A 26,019-nucleotide genomic window follows, 5' to 3' on the forward strand; every position below is an offset into this window, starting at 1 on the left:
CAACCGGCAACACTTTGCAGTGGTTACCTTCGCATTGAAAATGCGGAAGGTTATGTTTTGATCGCCGTCTATTTATTACCTTCGCATTGAAAATGCGGAAGGTAATGTTTTGATCGCCGTGTATTTATTTATTTATTTATTTGTATGCGTGTTATTCGCAGAACTCAAAAAGTATTGAACCGAATCGCATGAAATTTGGTGGGATGATTGGTTATTATCCGGAAACCAGTTGATTAGATTTTGGGATCGATCGGGTCAACGGTCAAGGTCAAAGGTCATGAACAGGTCAAAATATTCTTGAATCGCATGAAATTTGGTGGGATGATTGGTTATTATCCGGAAACCATTTGATAGATTTTGGGATCAATCGGGTCAAAGGTCAATGTCAAGGTCATGGAAAGGTCAACATCTTTTTTTTTACCATAGCACGATACATTTTTGTCCAATTGGCATGCAACTAATGCCAAAATGTTCATAATTCAATGCCCAATCTTGTGATATGCGAAGGTATGCGCTCTACCGAGTGCCCATTCTAGTTTATTTATTTATTTGTATGAGTGTTACTCGCATAACTAAAAAAGTATTAAACCGAATCGCATGGAATTTGGTGGGATGATTGGTTATTATCCGGGGACCATTTGATTAGATTTTGGGATCGATCGGGTCAAAGGTCAAGGTCATGGAAAGATCAAAATCTTCTTTTTACCATAGCGCGGTCAATTTTTATCCAATTGGCATGCAACTAATGCCAAAATGTTCATAATTCAATGTCCAATCTTGTGATATGCGAAGGTATGCGCTCTACCGAGTGCCCGTTCTAGTTTAGAATGTTGTTGTGCAAGAATGTAGCTACAATCACTGGAGGGGCCGTTTCCTTTAACCTGTGTGGGTGAACTATCGTATATTGGAATAACATGAGTCCTCTTATCGTAGGGTCATTCAAACTTCGTGAGTTTTATTAGTGATATTACAGTGACTCATATTCTATGTATATTACTACAGAACAATCACAAAATCAGGTCTTTTCACACTATATATTACACAAGGCAGAACAAAAAGCTGGTTAATGATCACATGAATAATGGCTGACTGAAGTTTCAGGGTCCTGATGTTGTGCATGATGGCTCACTGTCCCACTGTTATGTCTTACTTAGGACATTCAGGACAAAGCGATTCATAATTACTACCGCCTACTATTATGACTCGTGACGATATCGGCTGCACAAATCACATCTAGACGCGATCACAAGGAACTAAACGCGTGAGCTAATCACCCTGAACTGATCTGCTTGTCTCCAGGCGCTTCGGAGCCAGTTCACCTGGAAGGACCACATCTGAGCCCTGAATGCCAGAATGACCTCAACCCATTGTTAACACTGTCTCCCCCTCATCAGGAACAGGAGGTGGAAACCATAGCAACCGACGTGTCCTGTGTGTGTACTGGGGATGCCTCTCTGTTTGATCAAGATTGCATCAGAGTCTGAAACATCATCCAAGAATGAGCGTCTGGTCAGTCGAAGGAGGACATGCGTCACGGTTTATAGTTTATACTATCCTGTTGCGTAAATGTGTCTATTTCTATTCGTGTGTGAAGAATTACATGCAGTGGTTGCTTCGGAAGGGCCGGTGGTGTGAATGTTTGTATATGCACCCATGTGAGTCTGCACAGCTGTTAATCATGAACACCTTTAAAGCCAGGCAGCTATTAAACGTCTGTCCTGGGCCACGATCTCTCTCTCAATGAGGTGTGTCTGTCTTATATAATGGGGACGTCATTCCTCCTCTCAACAATTGTTCCTGAGTAATACATCACAGAGCAACTCCTGAGATACTCACCATGTTTACAGCAGCTTATTTCAAGAGACAGAGAGCACGTTCATGTCATGCACTGTCATCATCCATTCAAATCATGGAACAGATGCATTGAAAGACATACATTCTGATGGAAGTTGACTGTTTGTTTTCAGGTTTTTGACATCCCTGGATGATAGCGGTCATGGCTTTTTGTAATGAAAGCCTGCTGGAGGAGGAGTGCGCCTTCATGGGGCCGGACATGCTAGACGAAGCAGGGGAAAGTCTCCCGTCGGAAGCTGCCACCCCCCTCATATCGGTCACTCTGCGCGTGACCCTGGCAGCCTTAATGATCTTCATGATTACGATCGGTTTCCTCGGCAACGCGATCGTGTGTCTGATTGTTTACCAGAAGCCCGCCATGCGTTCTGCCATCAATCTCCTCCTCGCCACGTTGGCCTTTTCGGACATCATGCTCTCCCTGCTCTGCATGCCCTTCACCACCGCCGACTGGAGCTTCGGAAGCGGGTTCTGCCGAGCGTCCATCATGCTGTACTGGCTGTTCGTCCTGGAGGGCGTGTCCATACTCCTCATCATCAGCGTGGACCGTTTCCTCATCATTGTGCAGCGGCAGGACAAGCTGACCCCGCACAGAGCCAAACTGTTGATCGCAGGCTCATGGGTGCTGAGCCTGTGTGTGTCTCTGCCGTCTGTCGTGGGCTGGAGGACGGGTGCAGCCAGTATCGGGGGTGCCTGGGCGCCGCAGTGCGTGCTGGGTTACAGTGATTCTCTGGCGGACCGCGGCTACATGGTGCTGTTGGCAGTTGCGGTATTCTTTGTGCCGTTCACTGTCATGCTGTACTCTTACATGTGCATCCTCAACACCGTGCGCCGCAACACCCTGCGCATCCACAACCACACCAGCGAGCATTCCTGCCTGCCAGCCCCCAACCAAGTCAGCAAAATGAGACTCCCCGGCCTGCAGCGGCCGCCTCAGATCAAGGTGGACATGAGCTTCAAGACGAGAGCCTTCACCACCATCCTCATCCTCTTTGTCGGTTTCTCTGCCTGCTGGCTGCCGCACACGGTGGTCAGCTTGCTGGCGGTGTTCAGCCAGCAGTTCTACTACAGCTCCGTCTTCTACCCGATCAGCATCGGAGCCCTGTGGCTCAGCTACCTGAAGACGGTCTTCAACCCGGTCATCTACTGCTGGAGGATCCGAAAATTCAGGGAGGCCTGTCAGGAGTTCATTCCCAAGAGCTGCAGGCTGTGTCCCAGAGTGCCGGGCCGGAGCCGCAGGAGAGTGAGACCCAGCAACATCTACGTGTGCAGCGAGATTCAGTCAGCGGTGTGAAGCGAGGAGGGCCAGTTGGTCGACGCCCAGCAGGTGTCGACATCAGCTGGTTATAACTCGTAGTTTTTCTGCTAATAAGCAATCAGAACTCACTTTAAACACATAAACCAGTCTCTGACCAAATAATCTCACCGCAAGAATGAACTTTCATTGTCAATTTTGAAGCCAGCGAGAATAGAAGATAATTATTCTACGATAACTGGACAACTGTAGCCATTGAAGAAGGTCATGGGATATAATCGGAAGCTCCATAACAGCTGCTGAAAAGACCTTGTGAATATATGGAGCAATTGTTTTCAAACTTTGTTCAGATATTATGGTTTCTAAAATATACTGCCAAACTATTTCATATCAACCATTGTCAATTTACTTCTCCATTTCATAATTTGTCACTGATGTGTTTTATCAATGGAATTGTTTCTTCCTACTGTTGAAAGAAAAGCATACCCAGTATTAGTGTTTATTGATGTTCTCTGAGGAAAGTCTGTAAGCTTTCTACTGATGCTTTAAAAATAATAATAATTTGAATGAAATTGTGTGCAGAAACATGCTGTGTGAGGTGAAACTGTTAATTACAACTGTGTGCATGTCAACAAAGAAGTGTGTCAGTTATTGAGCTGTGAATGTTTACTTGAATGTCCATCTTTTCATAAATAAAGGAACCAGGTTAATAAATAGTTTGTAAAAAGATGTCGCATTGACAGACTGCTGAGTCTAGCCGTCCGTGTTTTACAATGTACACAATGAATATAAGTTACCAAAGACATCTACTCCCTTTGAGTGGATGGATAGTATCTCTACATGCACAGCCGTCTGTGCATTAGATTCTACCAGATTAGGTAATACCATTGGAAGAAGGAGGCCTGCACAGACATTGTACAAGTTGGAGGTTGTATTGAAGTACTGTATTAAACAGGAAGATGGGGCTGTTTATTCATTGCAAACCTACAGCTCTGTTTCCTGCTGAATCAGCCTTATTCACAGACTGAAATGCCATTGTGTCTCACTTCATTCATTTAAATGACTTCAGAACACATGAGAGATGTTTGCAGTGATCCTGTAGGTCTGGCACCAGGTCACTGATCAGCAATAAGAAGTGGGCTGGTTTAGACATGTGGTCTTCATTTAAAGAAATAAATAAATGCTAATGTGCCGAATCAAAATGTCCTAAAGAGTAAATATTTTGTCAAAAAATAAGAAGAGATGGAGTAAGAGACATAGAAATTATAATTTTTTGAAGTCTACTTTTAAATAACTGAAAAGATTAATGGAGTAACAAAATAGACAATACATTTTTTCTAGCCATCAATTGATCAATTAATGAAAAAAGTCATATTCACATTTTAAACCAGGGCACCCGGTGCTGTTTAATGGTTTAGTCCTGAAAGTCGCTAAAACAATTAAAAACACATCCTTAGTTTCACAAATGTAATCATATAATATATTAGATTTATATAGCGCTTTATAGAAATCTCAAAGACGCTTGACAACACATGACAACCAATATACGGCTTCTCCCCCTAATTGAGATCTCATGGTTGCTTCTGCATCACATTACTCTCTTAATTTAATTACTTAATTACATCTAATGCGTATTAGGAGAAGGGATTTTTAAAGAGACTACGAGCTGGCAGCAGGCAGTTTATACAACCAGCTCGACTGAATTTTAAAAAACTCTGTAGGTTTTCTACATTCCCACAGCTAAGTTTCATTCATTTACTGTTGTAAAAAACAACCTGACAGGATGTTAAAATGTAGTTTGGACTGGGTCACGTTTCCTTATATTGTTAAAATTATAATGTTCATTTTGTATTTTAATATGTAGAAAAACATGTAATGAACGTTCAGACAACATCACATTTAAAGTATGCAAACCTTTCACATTTTTGGGACTAAATAGCATTCATAAATACTTTATTATCCCTCTTCTTATTTTTACAATTGCGGCATTCCCTCAATTGTTTATTTTGAAGTGCGTGAAATACGTTTGCGTATTACATCATATCGATTTAATTGAACCTGCGTAGAAGTAAGAAGTTTGTAAACCATTCAGACGGAGCATCTTTAATCATAAATAATTCCAATTGTTAGTAGAAAAGTAAATTAATAATAATAACTTTACGGGAATATATGACACATGTTCACGTATTTTCAACTTCTGCTACTTTATTATTCTCCACTATACATCTCAGAGGTCAATATTGTATATTTAAAGTTGACTACATTTGTCTGACAGCTTTAAACTAAAGCATATTACAATTTTCAACCGCTTCCTGTCGTATAAAAACCATGGATCTCCAATGTGTTGATTTCAAATGGTTTGAGATAAACTGAAGGACAACGTGTTTCTTTATGTCCTACTTCTTAGACTAAATAAACTTTTTGAAAAGTCTCGGCTGGAAAATGCATCGTCACAAAGCTGATGTTTTCTACAAGATACATATGCAAACATATGATGGATGATCTTATAGTATATATACATTGCTGTCAATTTAACATTAGTATATGAATAACATTAGCTCAACCTTAAACATCGACAGCAGTAACATGCAACATTAACATGAATGCAGTGGAATGCACAAATAGAGGATTTTACGACACAATGAGTACTTTTGGGCTTCTTTTGATATGTTAGATGAATTCTGCTGATAACACTTTTGGAGGGATTTAACTTTTTTATTTATTTGTTGTTATTAATAATTTGATAAAATCTCTGGTCATAGTTCTTTTTGCCTAATTCTGACAAATAAATTGACAACATTTCACATTCACAAATTCAAATTCTTAATCAAAAAGCCAAACCTTTTAGAATTGACTGTACTTGACAAGCAACGGCCTGCATTTCTTCTATATCTGAATATATGCAAACAAACTATATTAAAACGTAAAACCACTCTAAGCTTTACAACATCTATATTAAACTTTATCTTGTATCCTATTCACGACACCTTTTTACAACCTTTATTCCACACGGCTGTAATTGTAAATTGTCTCAATAGCGTTGTTGAAAAAAAAGAAGTCTAAAAAGACATGCCTTGTTGTTATGACGCGGTGCATGACGGGAAACGAATATCATCCAATATGGCGGCGTCCACGAAACAGGGTGGAAAAGCTATCCGTAGCTCAGACGTGGAGCTGTTAATGCACCCCGAGCTGCTGTCTCACGACTTCATGCGGCTCATCTTAAGCGAGGTGAGTTAACAATGAGAGAGAAACGGTCCGTGCACGTGCGCTGGTCGCCTACTGTTTGTAATATCGTGAAAACGGTGAGCTAACGGTTCTTTCTTTTCTGAATCAGAAACATGTCTATACCGGAGTATGTGAAAGTCGCGACCGGCTCACGGAGCTTTACCTGCAGCACGTCATCCCGCGGCCGCAGAGGACGTTACCCGACAGCCGCTGGGGAAAGAGGATGGAGGAGATCCGAGGGAGGCACACACCGGCCGGCCACGGGCCGCACAGGTAACGCGTGCTCCGCTGGAGGCGTTCAAGATGCGCTGAGTGTTCATGGGCAGCGCGTTAGTGATGGAAAGTAACTGAAACGTTACATGTGCAATGCCGTTACTTAAGTACGACCTGGGCTCCACCCTAACAAGCTGCAACTTTAAAAGGATAAACACATGAAGACATGTCATCCACTAATATTGTTGGAGCTTTTTATTTTGAGCCTTAACTCATTGCCCTTTTTATTCGGGCCCTCAAAGGCATTACTGCTATAATCAAACTATTTGTTCTATTTCTGTGAGATAACATGTCTGTTTCACAGTGTAAAACATAACACAAACTAGAATGGGCACTCGGTAGAGCGCATACCTTCGCATATCACAAGATTGGGCATTGAATTATGAACATGTTGGCATTAGTTGCATGCCAATTGGATACAAATTGACCGTGCTATGGTAAGAAGAAGATTTTGACCTTGACCTTTGACCCGATTGATCCCAAAATCTAATCAAATGGTCCCCGGATAATAACCAATCATCCCACCAAATTTCATGCGATTCGGTTTAAAACTTTTTTTGTTTTGCGAATAACACGCATACAAATAAATAAATACACGGCGATCAAAACATAACCTTCCGCATTTTCAATGTGAAGGTAAACATGACCAACGTGTTTTAGAAAAGTTTCTGTGCACACATCTCCACCAATTCAAGTGTCGCCCTCCTCCACCTGTAAGGCACCGAGATACCAAACCGCAGGTGAGGGGACAAATAACAGGCGTGCCTCTGAAGATTTTCCAGCACAGAGCGGTGCCTCTCCGTGTGCCTCGAGCCCGTATCATCAACACGAGTGTAATCCATTTTAAAGACTGATTATTGTTGTTTGTTTATTTTCAGTTCCGGTAACAACCACAACAGGAAAAGGCCTCTGATTGTGTTTGATGGCAGCTCCTCTGGACCACTAAAAGTAAAGAAACCAGCAGAAACAACCTTGTCAACGGGAACCACCGACAGGTTAAAACCTCCTCCTGCTGCAAACCTGCCATTCCCCATCAGAAAGCTATCTGGAAACACATCTTCCTCCTCCTCCTCCTCCTCCGCCTCCATTCTTTGCAGCACTGACGCAGCAAACCTCAAACGGGAAGCAATCAGCTTGGTAGGAACTTTTTGTTCTGTTCCCTCATTACACGCACATTTATTGTTTGATTCAAGAAAAAAGTTGCTAATTAGCAATACTAAAACTTTAGAAATACAGTTGATGAAAACATACCTCTAAAATAAAGAAAGGCAAGAATCGCACACACTGTTATGAATGACCGCATTAGTATGTTCTTTCAGACACTAATAATTGACAACTGATCAAGTGGGGGAACAACTGTCAGAAAAGAATAGTTTTTGTAACTCGAATATTTTCTGTGCAAAATCCCAATAGTAAATGCATTATGAATCCATAAATGTAATAAACCATTGATATTAGTAACGCATTACATCATTGCACTTTTTGGATTATCTGTTAATGTTTCTTCTTCCATCTTTTCAGGATGCAATGGAGTCTCCAGAGGTGAAGAAAAAGATCCAGCATGTGACATGGCCCTGACCTCTAACCTTTATACACACGAGCCTGATGCAGCTCAGGCTCTGAAGGACAGACCACTCTCCTCCATGATGTTTCCCAGTATTGTTGCTCTTCCCATCACAGTTATCCAACTAATTATGTCACAAAAAGGATTCAATTAAATTCAGTTCATTTTATATGGCCCAATATCACCAATTACACATTTGTCTGAGAGGGCTTTACAATCTGTACACATACAACATCTGTCCCAGGACCTCACATCGGATCAGGAACAACTCCCAAGAAATAGAAGAAAAAACTTTCACGGGGAAAAAAGGGAAGAAACCTTCAGGAGAGCAACAGAGGAAGATCCCTCTCCAGGATGGACAGAAGCAAGAGATGTCATGTGACCAGAAGGAACAGCAGTACATAAAAGCATGAAAGCCCTGAAACGTGTGTGTCTCCGCCAACTCGCAGCTCTCTTTCCTCCACGAGCTGACAGGACGGGGCTCCTAAAGTCACGAGATCCTTGTAGCTTTCCACAACCTCAAGTGTCCTTACCGCAGACGCTCAGCGACGCTCCTCGTGTCCTCCACAGGCGCCGGCGACGAGGGCAAAACGAGTAACGCCACTTTTGTTTTTCTCGATTTGCAATTTAGGGAAATTGTGGTTGTCGATATTCTGTTTTGTTCTGAGGGCCTTCAGTACTGCTCTGCAATGGGGAAAGGCGTCTTATCCTGTCTGGGTTTTGTTTAAAATGGTTGTAAGTGGGAGTACCGTGACTTGAATGGACAGATTAACGGCGACACAAATGTTACAGACTTAACCCTTGTGTTGCCTTCGGGTCAATTTGACCCGATTCAATGTTTCACCCTCCTGTTACCTTTATATTTACTAACATATTTTACCCTTGAGGTCAATATGACCCCAGCTATTAAAATCTCCAGAAAATTATTAGAATTAATATTGTTTTCCAAGTTTAAGTGTGAGGTACTTTATGTTTGTTTGTTGACTCCCGAAAGAACACCGACATTAAACATTGAATCGGGTCAAATCGACCCGAAGGCGACAGGAGGGTTAAATATTGAATCGGGTCAAAATGACCCGAAGGCAACACAAGGGTTAATAGTTTGAGATTGTGACTGCTGGACATATCTAAGCTTCATTGTCAACACGTTATGTGAACAGCGCAACAACAACAAAATGGTGTGTTCAATCTCGGATACGGTGTCTCCTTCTTCTCAATGAACTCATTCCGCTGATGTTTGGCCTCAGTTGTTCAGGGCTTTTAAATATGAGTGTAACTTGGTATTGTGCTTTTGTTTTAAACTTGTATTCATGCACTTGAATAAAACCTTTAAAAAAAAAAAAACATTACAAAAGAGAGCAACATGGACTAAATCAGGATTATTGATATTTTTGCAGTGTGTATTCTAAATTGTGTATAGATTGACTTTACAGTTACTTTCTTTGAAACTGATGTAGACAGAGATGAACAAAATATTTAGAAAGCATTTTAAATCCAATGTGAAATCTAGTGTCATATTTGTATCTATGCTTTTTAAAATAAATTGTCTCGAAACAATTAATCCATTGTTCAATTAATCACTTTTGTTGAATTTAATGGAAAATGGAACGTGGTAAAAAAAGAGAATACCTCTTAAAGCTTTGGTCAGCAATTTTCTTTTTTCCCGCATCATGGTGGAGTCCACAATAACCGAGTGTAAAGGTTGTGTGCTCATTCATTGCTTAATGCTCAAAGAAGCTATTGTGGTTGCGTTGACTCACAATTTCCCAAAAGCCCTTTTTTAATTATTTATATTTTATTTTATTGCCCGTTTTAGACTGACGGTTGACTCCTCAACTCTTTTCCGGCCCACAACCAGTAAGGCCACAAGCGATAGCGCAGTGGAGTGCTTCACTCGACCGCTATTCTGCGGTCGGGCCCACGGTGGGGTAAGACTTCTCTTTGTTCAACCATAGACTGGATGTCTATGCATTCAAAACTTTACTTTTATGGTTTTCAGATGGTGAATTTTTACTTTTAGCAACAGTGCAAATTCCAATGGGAAAAATCTCTTTTTTTCCTGCTGTTTTTCGTCTCCATCTTTACGAGGCCTTCCACCCACCAATCTTCAGTCCCTTTTGTATTTTTCCGTTTTAAAGTTGGGCAGTATAAATATGTTCAGCTTTTTTATGTACGAACAGTTCTGAAATGCATGTGATATTATGCAGCTTTAGTTGTAAATTATAAAAGGGAAGACACAATGTTCATATATTTAATTGGTAATACCAAAGGTCATTCACAAAACCTTTACTGAATATGACATCAAGCTAGTCCATGCACAAAGCAGTTATTACACTTCAAAGTGGACAGTCTACATTCATATTTATTTCCAAAATGCTTCATAGGGTATTTCTCTGCATCGATGTTGCTGTTGCATAAGCAAACGTCTTCACATCAATGTTATTTTATTAGCGACGACTTTTCCTCAAAGAACAATGTATTTAAACAATCTTTCTAAATTCAAATAATACTGTTAGTGGTTTATATTTCATGGCATACAACAATGTACATTCATAGTAACGCTATGTTGTAAAGACACTATGGATGCTGTGCTCTGATAGTATTGATTGTATCTCTGTCACTCCTCTATTGTAACGCGAGCATCCAATCAGATGTGTTCGCTGTCCTTCAGACGGACTTAGATGTCCTTGCCGCACTCTGGGCACAGGATGTCGTCGCGCTCGGTGAGGAAGCCACGGCCGACCAGAGACACGGAGCACTTCTTACAATTGAAGCAGTCGTTGTGCCACTGACGCTCCTCAAAGGAAATGTACTTGCTGCCTCCGAGGCCTGAAAGTGAAGAACAAGTCCACCTTAAAACAACTGGGAAGATGTTATAAAGCACCTAAATGTCATATCACATGATGTTAACAATTTTTTTTAAATGATGCGTCTCTGCCTCTTGATTCCGATCCGCGACAAATTTGAACAGGGTTTTTTCCATCTGGTTTGACCTTTACGAAGGTCATGGAGGTATCAAAAGTTTCTAATTAATAGAATAGTTGTCTGCACTCTTAAATATATCAATGAATACATAAATCCAAGTGTGCCGATATCAGGGTATCCTTAAACGAAAAAACTTGAACTGACAACTTGTTTCTGACAAGTGTTTTTTAGTCTTTTGAGAAACACAGGAAGAAGGCGTCAGAGACAAGTAATTTAAAATAGATGTTTCCTCATTCTTAAAGCTGAGCCTGAGACGCTCTAAAAATTAATTTCACATTAATTTCATGACAAAAAAAAAACATGTATGACTTGCGATTACCGCTAATGGGGGTGGTGCAGGAGGCACACTTCTTGGCGTACAGGTTGCAGAAGCAGTTGAGGCAATAGGCAAAGTCGTCCCGAGAGGTGAACCTCTGGCCGGACAGCTGCTGCTTGCAGCTCGTGCACAGGAAGCAGTCCTTGTGCCAGGGCTGGTCACGGTAGGTCACCCCGCCCGTGGTGATGGGCTAATAAGAGGGAGCAGGGATGTCGTATGATCACACGGAGATGGAGTAATACATTGAGTTTTACTTTGAAAATCAGCTCTGTGTGTGTGTGTGTGTGTGTCCCATACCTTCTTGCAGTACACACACTGCATGGCAAACTGCTTCTCATAGCAAGGCACGCAGAAGCTATTGTTGTCCTTGGGGATGAAGCTCTTGGTGCCAATGGGCTGCTGGCATCTCTGGCAGGTGAAGCAGGTCTCGTGCCAGCTGTTCCCCTTGTGCTCCATCTTCCTGGAGCCTTCAGAGGTACACGGCAACAGAGGGATGGATGGAGGTGGTGAAGGAATACAAAGACGGCAATGAGAAGTAGGAATAACTCCAATTGGTTTTGGGTCTTTGTCAGAACGACCAGTTCAATTTATGCAAATGGTCACCATAATATGATAATAATATGATACGAGATATGGCACTATGTATAATTTGATAATATTAATATGATATATAACATGTGGCACCATACACATTTGTATGGTTTATTAATCAGGGGTGTTTTACATTTCTTAGTTAAAGTGTTCCTTCCATACATGATGTGAAACACATCTCCAAAGGGATTGAAAACACAGTTAAAATTTTTATTCATGGTGCATAATCTGTAAAAAGTTAATATATTTGGATATATATACACAAAAATATATGACATTTTTACAGATTATTTTATATATATAAATAAATATATGCTATATTTTCTTCTCTGAACAGATGTTCTCTTTTCAAGACATTTAATTGGGCAGATACTCAGTCTCCTGACTGTTTGATTTGACTTGATTTTCACTCACTACTGTATCTATAAATGTATTGTTTGATTCAAATGTACCTTTAAATGCAGTTAGTTTGCATGTCGAATGAAGGACTAACCCAGATGTCTCCACTATGCTCCTGCAACACTATACCTTGTATCAATACACACAACACCTGCCCATGTATGCCAATGACCTTCTCTTATACCTAATAATTTCCTCTTGATTACACTACAATAACCTCTAAAATCACAAACTTAGACAATATATTTACCTGACACACTTCCTGACCGCTGTGCACACTTTACCTAGCAACATTACAGATGTATTGTGTCTATGACACATCTGGCATCAGCATTTAGATTCAAGATAATCATTTGTGAACCACTCACAAAAGCACTATTCTCCAATCTTGTTATATCATTAATTGGAATTTTTTTTTGTAATACGATGACCTCACATTTAGGTGTTCTTCCTACCTGGCATGATGGTTTTCTTGCACTCATGGCACTTGGAGGAATACTCATTGGAGTAGCACTCAGTGCAGAGGAGCTTTTCATCCTTGGTGGAGAAAGGCTTGTCCACAAGCGAACGCTTGCACTGGAAACACATGAAACATTCCTCGTGCCAGTGGCGGTCCTTGTAAGACAGGTCCTGTACAAGAACATCAGACGGAGGCTTAGCTGGGCCGACTTTGATGAGAAATAGTGTTTAAGACGGACATCCACAGATGTTAGGGGTCATGTGCTCATTTTGTGACATCTCTTACCCTGGTGTTGCAGCCAATGGGCTTCTTGCACTCCTCACAGGTGTTGGAATACAGGCTCTCATAACATTTCACACAGTAGGGATTCTCCTCTCTCAGGACATACTTCTTCCCAAAAAGGGACTCTTTGCAGTAGTGGCAGTCGTAGCGCTCCGTCATCTTCACAAAGAGCCTTTTTCCTGGAGAGAGAGGGAAAGAAAAAGAGACGCAGGAAGTGAGAAGAGAGAAAGTATTCTGTCATGTGACTTTATGCAAACAGACACCCACATCGAGTGGATTTCACAAATGAAACATCTTCATCTATCACACCTAAATGGCATAAAGCTTTGTGGACCGTTTTGTCATTTTGCTCCTCAGTTTAAATACATATTTGTAGTGACACAGGCAGAAATGTCTCAGAGAACGTTAATTCCACGCAATAAATGTTCTCTAGGACACATTCGATATCAAGATACCTCACATGACAGATTATTTCTTTCCCATGTTGCATTTCGATCCCTTTCATCTCTCTCTCTCTCTCCCGCCTCTAAAGCAGCCCTTCATTTGGTTCTCCCTGTTAGAAGGATAAGGTGACAGATGAGAAGCATATAAATAACTGCTATCAGCCCCACCCCCCATTGCATACCAACGCTTACCATGCCAGAGTACACAGACCCATCCATCACCTCACGGCCAGCTGTCAGCACCAGATCACCGTATCCCTTGTCATCATGCATGTGTGTGTGTGTGTGTGTGTGTGTGTGTGTGTGTGTGTGTGTGCGTGTGTATAAGTGGGGTCGAATGGCAGTCGGAATAATGGCTACTCACAATCTGCAGCTGTTTGTGGTCTGCTTGTTAAGCCCTCTGGCTATCCCACCTATACCCCAATGCTCGTACTCTCTGGACCAAGGATAGTAGAGCCTATTTATTTAAATGTGTGTGTGCCTCTTTACGAAGAATGAGAAAAAGGATATTTGAGAATATATATTGAATTAGCCCCAGGCTCTTTGTTTGATATACACACACACACACACACACACACACACACACACACACACACAAACACACACACACACACACACACACACTGCTACTGATGTGACTATATGTGTTGGGGAAAGTTTTGGCCATATAAGGAGGCTCGAAAATAAATGATGGAAAACTCGAAAAGCGTACCCCCCTGACCACTCTTCTACTCTTTTCTGGTTTTCTTAATTATTTGAGTTCCTGTTTTTATTTCAGCGTTGCTCCTCTGCCGTTATTCCCTTTTTGTATTACCCCGGTCGTACGGTTCCCCTCCATCTGTTTGCGATCCCACCTTTCTGCACCAACATGAGATCTCCGCGTGATTTGTTGTGGATCTTTTATCTGGCGGAGGTTGAGGCCTATAATCTGCCCGTCCTTTCAGCTCCGAGTTATTCTCACCCCTCCCACATTCCCTCATTGTCTATTGCTCTCACCATGAGTCACCCAGCTTATATAAGGATTTATCGGACTACTAAAAATAAAAAAAGGATAATCTCAACTGCCGCAAATAAAACCTCAGACATGTCATGCAGCTGTTTCCCGGCTCCTGGGGTCTCTTTGATGCTGCCCATCTGGGGGTCTCTCACACCAAACTAAGCAACGGCCACGATGAAGGCAACGTGTTTGACCTCAACCTATTCCCTGGCCTCTTTCAAACAGCTCTTGGTGCATTATGTCAGAAACTGGGTTCTTTGGCTGAAATAACCACACTGGATTTTCCAGTATTTGCAAGGAATTTATTAGTCTTATAATTATTAAGAACTCTTCATAATTCCCAAATGTATTAAAGATGCATATTTATATCCTTCAAATGTTATCTAACCATGGATAGTGTCCAATCCATGAATCAGTACAACAGTAGCTCTGACAGTGAGACCTCGAAACAGCCCGCTCACATTGACTTTTCTTTTTTTGATTCTCTTTCAAAGCAACGATTCTGGTGGATAAATACGTAGGCTTGAATCATACAATCAAATTAAGCTTTAAATTGGATTAAGTAAATGAAATAAATGCAATACAAAAGAAAAAATGCAGTTCAACCTGAACCCTTCCACCAACTCTAAAATGACCTGCTACTGGATAGATGCTATATTCCTTTTATATATCTTTTCAGTAACTTTTCTAATCCCTTAGCTGTTGCATTGTATTAGCAGGTACTACTTGCGCACTTAAAGTGTTACTACAAGATTTATAACTGAATGGCATCACAGTAAACTGGATTGCAATAAATGCTGTAAAGCTACAACAAAAGCAAAGCTGCACACTCACTAACACAGTTTTTAAGTGTGACATTGATGAGAAAGGAGAAAAGAAGGTTGGAAATGAACTAACAGGGGGTCAACAGGGGTTGTGCCTTGTTTTGGAGATAGATGATTTCATAAAAGAGAGAAGTCAGGCTGTGTCTGAGACGCACATGAGGGCAGATAGATGGGGAGAGAGAAGAGGGGGTTAAGTAGTAAAGGTATAGTGTGCAGGTGGAAAAAAGGAGAGCACACGAGCAGGTGGATGTGGAGGCAGACAGGAGGATGTCATGAACAATGGAAGACACAGTGAATGGAGACCAATGAAAGGGTGAATGGGTTGAAAGATGGAGGGATGGATAGTGGAGTGGAACAGAGTTGGTTTCTTACCTTCCTGTTTCGAGGAGTGTTTGCCTGTGCCGAGTCTGGGCAGACTGAGGGAGGATGGCTCCGGGTGAGCCGTAGTTACTCCTGATTGCATTACTCCGCCCATCAAGGGCTAATTGAAAATGGGGGAGGGGCCACTTGGAGAGGGGGGGGGGAGGATGGGGAGGTGAGGGGGTAAGCAAAGGGGGCAGGAAATCTTTTTTGAGATGATCTATAAATACAACGGCGCTTAACAGAGATAACCCCGAGGCCCCCTTTCACTCGCTCATTCTGTCACCAGCGTGGCCTTGTAAGGTCACTCAGTAGTTCACTCTCTCACACACTATATAAGTGATTCACTCGCTCACTCACACCAATTCCACTGCATCTGTCTTAATATGTGTGTTTCTCCCCTCAGCGGCCTAATCATACTATCCCTCCCCTGTCCAACTTCCTGGAGAAAAGCAAGTTATCAACTGCTGCTTTCTTTATGCTAGAGACATCGTGGTTTTCCATGTCATAATATTGCACACACACACACACACACACACACACACACACATGCACGTTGTTACATAATGCTCTAATCTTCTTATGGGCAGTTGATACATGATGAAAAGGATGGCAAGGGTCGGCCGTCAACGAGTGTTGTCCCGTGAGATTTGTCCCGACTCAAATGTCTCATCTGTCTTTACCTCCCTATGTTTCTCCTCTCAAGGGAATACGCATTCGATCCCAAACCTCCAAAGTGTTCGGTACAGTATCCAGGCCGGCTAACGACAGACACACACATGGGTTCTAAGAAAATGTAAGAACTATTTTCTGCAACCCCACACTCTCTTGCTTATACTGGTACACCACCATCCATCAACACAGCGCTCTTCTCAAATCTGTCTTCCCTCTTTCCAACTCCCTCTCTTATTATCTCTTTGTATCTCTCTCTCTCCCTCTCCCTCCCTCTCTTTCCCTCCCTGACTCAAGGAGGTTTTCCTGACCCAGTGGACCCTGGTCACTCACCAGTGAGAAAATGCATCTACTAGTTTCAAGTGTTCTATTTTTGGGGGTTCACAAAGTGTGTGTGTAGGGGGGTCCTTTTATGTGTGTGTGTGTGTGTGTGTGTGTGTGTGTGTGTACCTACTTGCATGGATGCATTTATAATTGTATGTGTAGTACTGGCATTGAACATAAGTTTGATTAATGATGATTTATGTTCGATTTATAGCTGTGTTTTTCTGTCCTTGTCTTATTGTCCGTATTGTTGGTTGTTATGTTGTTATGTTTTATTTATTTATTTGTCATTGTTTTTTGTCGTCTACTAATGTGAAACTTGTTCAAACTTAAAATTAAATTATTGAAATAAATAAATGTGATTGTTGTAGCCATCCTTGTGACATGGCTGCTGGTCCACGACTTTGATCGTGACTGAAACATCTCGACTATCAGATGGATTGAAATTAAAATGTGGCGCCGTCTTTTTGTCCCGTCACCATGGGGATGAATCCTATTAAATGTGGTGGTCCCCCTGACTGCTTCACATTTTGTGAATGAATGGATCGTTGTTAAATTATTTAGTTTCCCTCGGAATGAATGGTCAGTCTTTATCTCTTTAACCGTTCATCGTGACATCACCAGACCAAATACCTACAAGGCTTTTGGTCTTCAGCCTTAGCTGCACTTTGGGTTTAATGCTAATAACTCTAAGATGATGAACATGTTATTATTATTATACATTATTAAACTTTAGCATTTGGCTCAAAGCAGCTTTTAACTGCCTCACGCAGTTTTTAACTATGTGTTTTGTATTTTTTTGGATAAAACAATGTTGTGTTTGTATTGGGGGCGGCTGTAGCTCAGTGGGGTAAGGGGGTTGTCCTGCAACCCCAAGGTTGTCTGTTCGATCCCGGCTCTCCCCATTTGTTGTTGCAAGTCGAAGTGTCCTTGAGCAAGGCACTGAACCCCCAGTTGCTTCCTGGGCGCAGCCCACTGCTCCTTAATAACTAAGGATGGGTTAAATGCAGAGAACTAATTTCCCCTTGGGGATTAATAAAGTATACATCTTATCTTATTACTCTCATGCAAGTGCTCCAAATGCCACCTGCAATTAGAATAATCAGAAGAATTAACTTTTCAATGTTTGTCAATGCTGTTGTAAATATATACTTTAGTTATTCCTATTTCAATGAATGCCTTTCTAAACTGGTTTGAAACAGGCAGCTGGGACAAAAAGGACCCGTTGAGATTCGAACTAGTCGGCGAAATTGAAGTCCGTTGACAGTTTGACAGGACAAAAGAATGTGAGGAAAGAATTCAGAGGAAAACATTGGGAATAAATTTGGTTACATACTTATTCATTCATTTATCTAAAGTGCTTATAGTAATAAATAAAAGCTGTCCACATATGCCTCATTAATATGAATCACATGTGTTCATAAAGATATTCCTCTGATAGTGCCAATGCATACACGATACATAGTGTTAACCCCGGCATGAAAAATAAATAATTAACTTAATTTTAGGCATGTGATCTAATTAATACCGTGGGGGCCAATATATTTTATGACCAACTGAATTAATGGCCAGGACTGCGATAGCCATGCCCTCGTCATTGCCCCCCCCCCCCCCCCCCCCCAGCTCGCTCGTCTTCAGCTGGCACACAGTTGTCGTCCGTCCGTCCCCCCCCCCATGTGTGCTCCGGATCAAAAGCTCCAACTCAGCTGCTAAGGCCAGGGGATGAAGGTGCAGCTGTTTGGGCCCTGCAGGGCCTCCGTGATGCTAAAGCCATGGCGCTCACTTCTGCTGCAAATACAGCCATGTGCAAAGGTCAAGCAAGGCCAACCCCATCATCACTAGTCAACTGCTAATCATTAATGCCACGGCAACCAATTGAACTGGAATTTTTCTGGGTCACCCAAGATCCAATATGATCCTTTGGAAAAACTTCACCTCGCTGTCAAACTGGTTGAAATGGATCCTACGACTGACTGTGAAGAACGTGCAGCGTGGTAATGGAGGTCTCCAACGGGCTATTAGTGGTGATGAAGAGGAACAGAAACATTTTGGGCTCCCACTGTGGGAACTAAGCAAGTCTCAAATCAAACTTTTATTAAAGACTCAAGGTCCAGATAGTACAAAACATTAAAATATAATAAAATACATAGAAAACCACAAGTAAAAAACAAACAAAGAAGGCCTTAGGCTTGCAAGTGGGACTACAATAGACTGTATTTGATGTTGAAGACTCATTACGAGATTACCTGCATGAAAGGAACATTTGACATATTGGGAAATACTGTTATCGGCTTTCTTGTTGCAGAGAATTGAATGAGAATAGTTACCACCCTTACAGTATCCACTGTGTGGACACAGAGTATATATAAGGGTGGTAACTATTCTCATTCAATGTAAAGCATACAGCTAGCAGCTAGTTAGTTTCGCACCGAGACTGGAACAGGGGCAAGAAGCTAGTCGGGCTACGTCCAGTAATAACACAATACATCTGTATCAGAATCTATAAAGCTCACTTATTAACTTCTTATCTTTTCAAATGTAAAAAACCCAAGTGTAAAAATGGCTGCTCTGTTTTGAGGGGGGGGGGGGGCGGTTTTGCTGCACATACCAAAATATGGTAATATATTTATTTTCTGTAGTACATTTTTGAATAATGCTATTTTGTACTCTGGTATGTGTTCCTTAATTTCTTAGATTTGAGTACGGGAACAGGGAGGTCTTTGTGATTTTTAGATCACGATTTAGTCTCACAAGCTCTAACTATTTCATTCCTTAGAATTTTAGTTGGAAGATGTTTTTCTTCAGCAGGGCAATTTACATCATGCGGTATAATCATGTGGTACAGATATGAGAAAAGTATGCAGAATTATTTAAAAACAAATAGCCTCACAAAACGTAATTGTGTGTTCCGCTGTCAAAGTAAAATGAGGTTATAAATCCTGCTTTGGGTATAAGTCAACGAGTGTCTTTAGGCTGGAAAGGATTCATAGCTATTTATATACATACACCCCATATGGAGGGTATGGCCTGAGGCCCCATTGCTCATTGTGCAGCCAGACAGAGATGAGTAGGATTACTTCTCATGGTGTCTTGTATCAGGATGATTTGAAACTCAAATCTGATTATTATTTATATAATTTAAATTAAAAAAGCACTAACACCAACCAAACTATGGTAATAGATGGTTGGTATTACACGTCTGGAGAAGCTTTAGATGAGGAGAGAACAGCTGATTCTGCACATTGGTTTGAAGAAGCTCCTTCATTCTTCTGTGCACACCTGTTCCTTCCCAGCATGCATTAGGACAGATGACTTCCCAAACATAAAACCAGGAAAAACAAAACCGTTTAAAATATGACAGAAAGCAAATTGAAGTCTTGCAAATGCAACAAAAAAATAAAAAAACGCTTTTAAAGTTCAAACTAGTGAACTTACAGTCCAGTAAATCACCTGTTCCTGTGCACACTTCTCTGGTCAGTGTGGTTGCAAATGTCTGAGGACGACTAGAAGCCTCCTGCTTCTCCCTCTGTCTCCGCTCTGTGCCAAAGCAGTGCTGTTGGTCTATATATGACACAGCAAATCTTCAGTCATTAAGCCCGGTGTTGTGTTCGCAGACCGCTAAATCCCTGCAGAGATTAGAGGGACGTTTCGACCCCAGCAGTCACCAGACACTTTATTTAGATGCTATTTAGATCGTTGTCTTTTGTCTTTGTACCCTTTTCCTTGTACGTGTACAAAAACAACCGAGCAGTCAAACCTACACCAACAAATATTTTATTACTACAATCCATTTTCCTCCTTTACATTGGAAAACAAACAGATTCATATGGAGACCCTCCAAAAGTAGAGCAGAAAGGATCCTTATAACACAATTAATATGACATCTTTCATGTATTTGGCAGTCACCAGTGAGGAAAGGGGATTTATTGAGCAGCGTCATTATTTTTGGTATATAGGCATCTATATTGGAATTTGCTGCAGACTGATCTGGGTCTACAGGAACCGGTTCTTTTTAGGTGTTTTTAAAAATAGATCAAAAGAGTTGGAGGTAGTTTCATCTGGTTGAAGATGTTTTCTTTGACGGAGGTGTGTGCACCTGTGTGAACTGGGTTATGATGACTTGAGTCTTAGTTTTGGTTTTATTCATGCTGTGATCAAAAAATAAATTATTATATATATTTTTTTATATTGTCTGTCACTGTTTTATGTTGTATCTCTGAAACTTTGTGTAATGTGCTGCTGCTGCTGTCTCGGCCAGGACACTCTTGTTAAGGAGATTTTTAATCTCATTAAAGCATTTCCTGGTTAAATAAATTTTAAATTAAAATAAAATAAAATAAATAAAATAAATAAAATAAATAAAATAAATAAAATAAATAAAATAAATAAAATAAATAAAATAAATAAAATAAATAAAATAAATAAATAAATATATGTTGTGGACTACTGGGTTGGAGTACATTTGTTGTTCTACCGTCTTCTCCTCTTCTGATGATGGCTCAGTCATCCAGCTATCCGGCTCATCTCAAGTAGTCTCAGTTAGAAGTTCCAGTCTTAATAACTTAATATGTCACTCCTAGTTGTTTTTCTCGTGGTCCCATTCACTTAAGAGCGTTTGCAGTCTCATCTGACCTCACTTAGCTATAGACAACAACTGGGCCCCTCAGTCTCTGGCTACATTTATCTTACTAATTCTGTCTGTTGCTTAGGGCAGCTGTCATGGCTGCTAGAACCAAGCGCCATTTTTCAGAACACAGATCCAAAGGATCTCGGGGCCTGGTGGTGTGGCAGCTGGGGGCCAACGGTGCCTACTTTGTAATGCTGCTGGCTATTATTATTGGATGTTACAAAAGCCTGCTTGGTTAAAGAGTAGGTTGTGTTTACATCTCAGCTAGAACTAACAAGAACTACCGATTTGCTAAATGAAAAGTAAGTTCAGCTTCAGGATTTGGTGTTTCAGGTTTGTTTCGAAGGTTTCGTGAACAGCTCTACGAAGAGCCTCTCTCCAATTAGGAATAAATGATGTCGGCCTGCGTCTGACATTTTTGTTTCTCTGCATACAAAGAGTGAGAAGGCAGAGTCTCTCTGTTTTAAACAGTTTAAACAAATAGGATGCAAGGGTTTTATGTAGTGAGTGTAAAGGAGGCGTTAGGCATATTATGAACTGGCTATTTGTGGCGATAATTCCTGGAAAGATCTGAAGAAGCACTCTCTGAAAGTTATGATCCAAAACCACACCTGCAATTACAGCTCATCGACACAAGTGCCACCAAAGAGTACAAAGGTGTGCCTTGTTTGAATTAAGACGTGTTTCTAATATTTAAAATATATAATTTGTTGCACGGATTTTTATGAGACTGCATTGGTTTTAGCTTGTCGGTTAAAACATACAAATCACAATATTTAATCATGAACTTTAATCAGATTCTGATTGATATAGGCATATATCCTGTTGCTTTATATCATGTCTTGTGCCTTTGAATTAAATTTTTCACACAGTAAGGTGCATGTTTTGGAGATGGCATGCATGATAAGACAGCTCCCAGAAATTATGCACAAACCCCCACATTTGAACATATAGGCGTTCTCTGGAAGTCCCATTTTACGGGGCCTGGAGGCCACAGAATAGCATGCATAGCACATGAGCCACCGGCTCATCGCGTACATCATCACTTCCAATCGGGTGGCCTCAAAGACGGACACCAAAATAAACACCCGGTTTCAACGGCGTTGTAACCGGAGCGCTGCTCAGCTCTCGGTGGTCTCTCAGTGGGAAGCACTTGATGTGGCTGGTGAGAATATGAGGGGCGTGGATCTAAAATGGAAGACATCCTGGTTAGAGCGGTGGCAAAGAGAGTGTTGACAAGTGTTACTCAGCCTTGATGAATACGTCTCCTCGGGCCTGAGAGAGAAGAAAGGTACGAAAGACACAGCATTCCACTCCTTTTGCACTTTCCCGTCATCTTTGAATCCCCTGCTCCCATGTTAATGTTATGTTGAAATGTAGTGATGACGTCATGACACCTGCTTAAAACACATGCCCCTCAGCAGGCACGTGCACAGACATTTTGGGGGGCAGGTGCTCAAACCAAAAAAAAGGGCACCCAATGCCACAAAAAGAATTCTGACAGAGTTGAAGCATAAGCAGCATTGCACTGATGATGTAATACATCCTCGACCTGCGTTTCCTCTGGGCAGCATCAGACCGCTTGCTTACATTTTCTTTATGAATAAAGATGAATTATTATATATAGCAACAGTACAAGCGTTCTGATTGGCTAATGGTGGGTCGTCATGCCAGCCACATATTGCCCTCCTCGCTGGTCTGATACGGATCAGTATTGCCCTCTTACGTCATTTTCAAAATGAGCGATATTGATAGACATCAACAGACATCCCTCTGAACAATACCAGAGGCCTTATGATTTTTTTTTCAGTCTGGCCACGCAAATCCTAGACTAGCCCCTGTTAAATAGAACGGAATAAGAATTCACTCTCTCTCTCTTCTCTCTCTTTCTTCTCTCTTCACTCTCTCTCTCTCTATTCTCTAAACATAACTAACGTCAGTAAACAGCTGCAAGGCTTTGAAATCACGGATTTCGTGAGTTTTTGTTTGTTTATTTTTTTAGGAAACGTCGGACCAGTTGTGACGTCATGTTTTCAGCAGTGCTAATGTTGCGGTTGTTTATCACAAAACAACGTCAGGGGACGAACACCGTCTGGTCTGGAGGACTCAAAATGACTTAAGTATAAATAAATAAATAAATAAATACAAGAATAAATGTATAAATACAGAAATAAATACAGCAATTAATATATATAAGTTATAACTCAACAGGACATCATTAAATAAATGTATTTCTACATTTCTGTATTTCTTCATTTATTTATATCTCTATTTATGTGTCCACACGTATTTCTTCATTTATTTATGTGTGACATTTACGTGTCCGTATATTCAAATGAGCTGGGCGGTCCGAACCTCATTGTTGAACAGGATTGGTCAAGTCAGGGAGCAAGACAGAAGCAATCGATCCCTAGCACTTGGATCTGTAGACGAACAGCGTTTATTATGCATTCTTGTCTGTACATTCTAAATACTACTGTTGAGTCACGGAATGTAATTTAAGGATGTTTTCAGCCGAGAAGTTAGTAGTTTAATTATCAAATCTGTGGTCGGTTTATCGAGATTCAGTCTAATAAGGATATGCGACGGAGATTTGAGGTCCTGCTCGCGGGACCAGTGAGCTCCGGGTGGTCAGCGCGCTGTGTGGCCGCCGAGAGAAGCCTGATCTCGGCAGGACTTTTTGAAATGCTCCGCTGGCTCTGACGTCTCCGTAGCGGCTAAACATGAGATATAATTAGGTTTTTGAGGATCTAAAGAGCACAACGAGTTTATTATTTACTAAAAGATAACGTTACGTCAATTTGACTGAGGGTTAAGATTCATAACTTCATATTGTAGCGACCCTGGGTCAGGAAAGCTACGAGACGTTGTATATTTATTATCGTTTATTCGTAGCCTACGCCAAACAGTGAACACCGCAACACATTCTACTCCACTGTAAATTATTTTACAGTGAATAATTTGAGTAAATTCATGCGCAAGAACAGTTGATGTGGTGACGTCACAAGCCCAGAAAGACCGTCCTGCGTCCTCGAGAGTCTGGACTCCCAAAACCAGACTCCAAAGACCAGACTCCAAAAGAACACGAGTCTGTACACAGTGTTCTTGGAATTGATAAACGGCTGAAGTCAAAAAGCTGTCTAGGCTAACTTCTGCTAACGGTGAGCTGAGCGAGTCAACTTCAGCGTCATGTGCCAGGCAGAAGTAGTAGAGCACAACACACCAGGTGCATCACACTCCTGTGACCAATCATGCTTTAGACAGAGGTTCGGACCGCCCCAACTCATTTGAATATACGGACACGTAAATGTCACACATAAATAAATGAAGAAATACGTGTGGACACATAAATAGATAAATAAATAAATGAAGAAATACAGAAATGCAGAAATATATTTATTTAATGATGTCTTGTTGATTTATAACTTATATTTAATCATTCCTGTATTTATTTATTTATTTATACATTTATTTAAGCATTTATTTATTTATTTATACATTTATTTATACATTTATTTATTCATTTATACATTTATTTAAGCATTTATTTATTTATTCTTGTATTTATTCATGCATTCATTAATTTATTTATTTATACTGAAGTCATTTAAAGTCCTCCATAGTCTGGTGCTGCGGGTCAGAGGAGAAGGAGGTGCAGCCGTTTGGTGACGCGAGGAGCACTGCGCGGAGGAGGAAGTGGAGGAGGAGGAGGAGGAGGAGGAGGAGGAGGAGGAGGAGGAGGGGGGGGGGCACGCGAGCTCGTGAGCGCCGCGGAGCATGTCGGGGCGAAGTTCTCAGATAAATGCCCCGTCGGATATTAAAACACATTTGGGGGGACTTGATGACAGAAAGAGTAACTTTTATTCTTAAATACTGATGAATAAAAAAAGTGGGCTCCAGCAAAAAGGGCACTTTTCTCATCCAGGGCAAAAGGGCTGGTGCTTGAGCAAATATAGGGCTCTATCTGTGCACGTGCCTGCCCCTCAGCCAGGCCCGGGGTGGGTAATCGGGAGAATCGGGAGAGTTCCCGGTGGGCCGCTTCACTTCTGGGCCGGTCGAGAATTGTATTTGTTAACATTTGTCACGTTAGTCCATCTTCTCTTAAAGTGGGTTAAACACGTTCCGCATTCTGACACCGCAGCCTCTGCATGGGTTGTACCATGCGAGGAAGTTCACCCCTCCCAAATAATAGAGTTGGTTCAGTCCATTATGGAACCAACCAACTCAATTTGGGAGAGGAGCACTTCCTAATCGAGTTGGTTCGGCCCTTCGCGGTCTTTTCCAAAAAGTTTTCTCAGCTACGGATAGCTGGGCCGGCCCGACCGCAACGATACGCGTCAGGGAGGATGGACGGGAGGAAGAGGGCAGGAGGGGCTGGAAAAGCCAGGTTGAAAAAAAGAAAGGCATTGGAGGAGGATGCTGCCAAATGTGCCAAGCTTACAGATTTATTTTCAAGAGGACAAACACAAGTGGCAACTGGTAAAGAGAGACAAAGGCCTAATGATGAGCAACATAACTATTCGGCTCACGTTGTAGCCTTGATTAATATCATTGTAGCGTTGTCAACC

General features: G+C 41.3%; 3 protein-coding genes across 3 annotated transcripts; 2 read left to right on the plus strand and 1 right to left on the minus strand.

Moving 5' to 3' along the window:
- Positions 1-1,456: 1,456 nt before the first annotated feature.
- gpr45 (G protein-coupled receptor 45) lies at positions 1,457-3,756 on the plus strand. Its single transcript, XM_056435080.1, has 2 exons — positions 1,457-1,509; positions 1,968-3,756. The coding sequence occupies exon 2, from the start codon at positions 1,985-1,987 to the stop codon at positions 3,143-3,145; it is 1,161 nt and encodes a 386-aa protein (XP_056291055.1). The 5' UTR covers positions 1,457-1,509; positions 1,968-1,984; the 3' UTR covers positions 3,146-3,756.
- A 2,470-nt stretch (positions 3,757-6,226) lies between these two features.
- On the plus strand, positions 6,227-9,732 carry c2h2orf49 (chromosome 2 C2orf49 homolog). Its single transcript, XM_056431121.1, has 4 exons — positions 6,227-6,337; positions 6,444-6,607; positions 7,486-7,744; positions 8,129-9,732. The coding sequence occupies exons 1-4, from the start codon at positions 6,227-6,229 to the stop codon at positions 8,183-8,185; spliced, it is 591 nt and encodes a 196-aa protein (XP_056287096.1). The 3' UTR covers positions 8,186-9,732.
- A 676-nt stretch (positions 9,733-10,408) lies between these two features.
- fhl2a (four and a half LIM domains 2a) lies at positions 10,409-15,883 on the minus strand. The gene is made up of 6 exons (XM_056438137.1): positions 15,841-15,883; positions 13,208-13,383; positions 12,918-13,092; positions 11,770-11,939; positions 11,476-11,662; positions 10,409-11,000 (listed from the first exon to the last, which is right to left on the minus strand). Exons 2-6 carry the CDS (start codon positions 13,361-13,363, stop codon positions 10,849-10,851), a joined length of 840 nt encoding a protein of 279 aa, XP_056294112.1. The 5' UTR covers positions 13,364-13,383; positions 15,841-15,883; the 3' UTR covers positions 10,409-10,848.
- Between the last annotated feature and the right edge of the window lie 10,136 nt (positions 15,884-26,019).

The sequence above is a fragment of the Pseudoliparis swirei genome, chromosome 2 (genome assembly GCF_029220125.1).
Source record: "Pseudoliparis swirei isolate HS2019 ecotype Mariana Trench chromosome 2, NWPU_hadal_v1, whole genome shotgun sequence".
In the NCBI taxonomy this organism is placed as follows: Eukaryota; Metazoa; Chordata; class Actinopteri; order Perciformes; family Liparidae; genus Pseudoliparis; species Pseudoliparis swirei.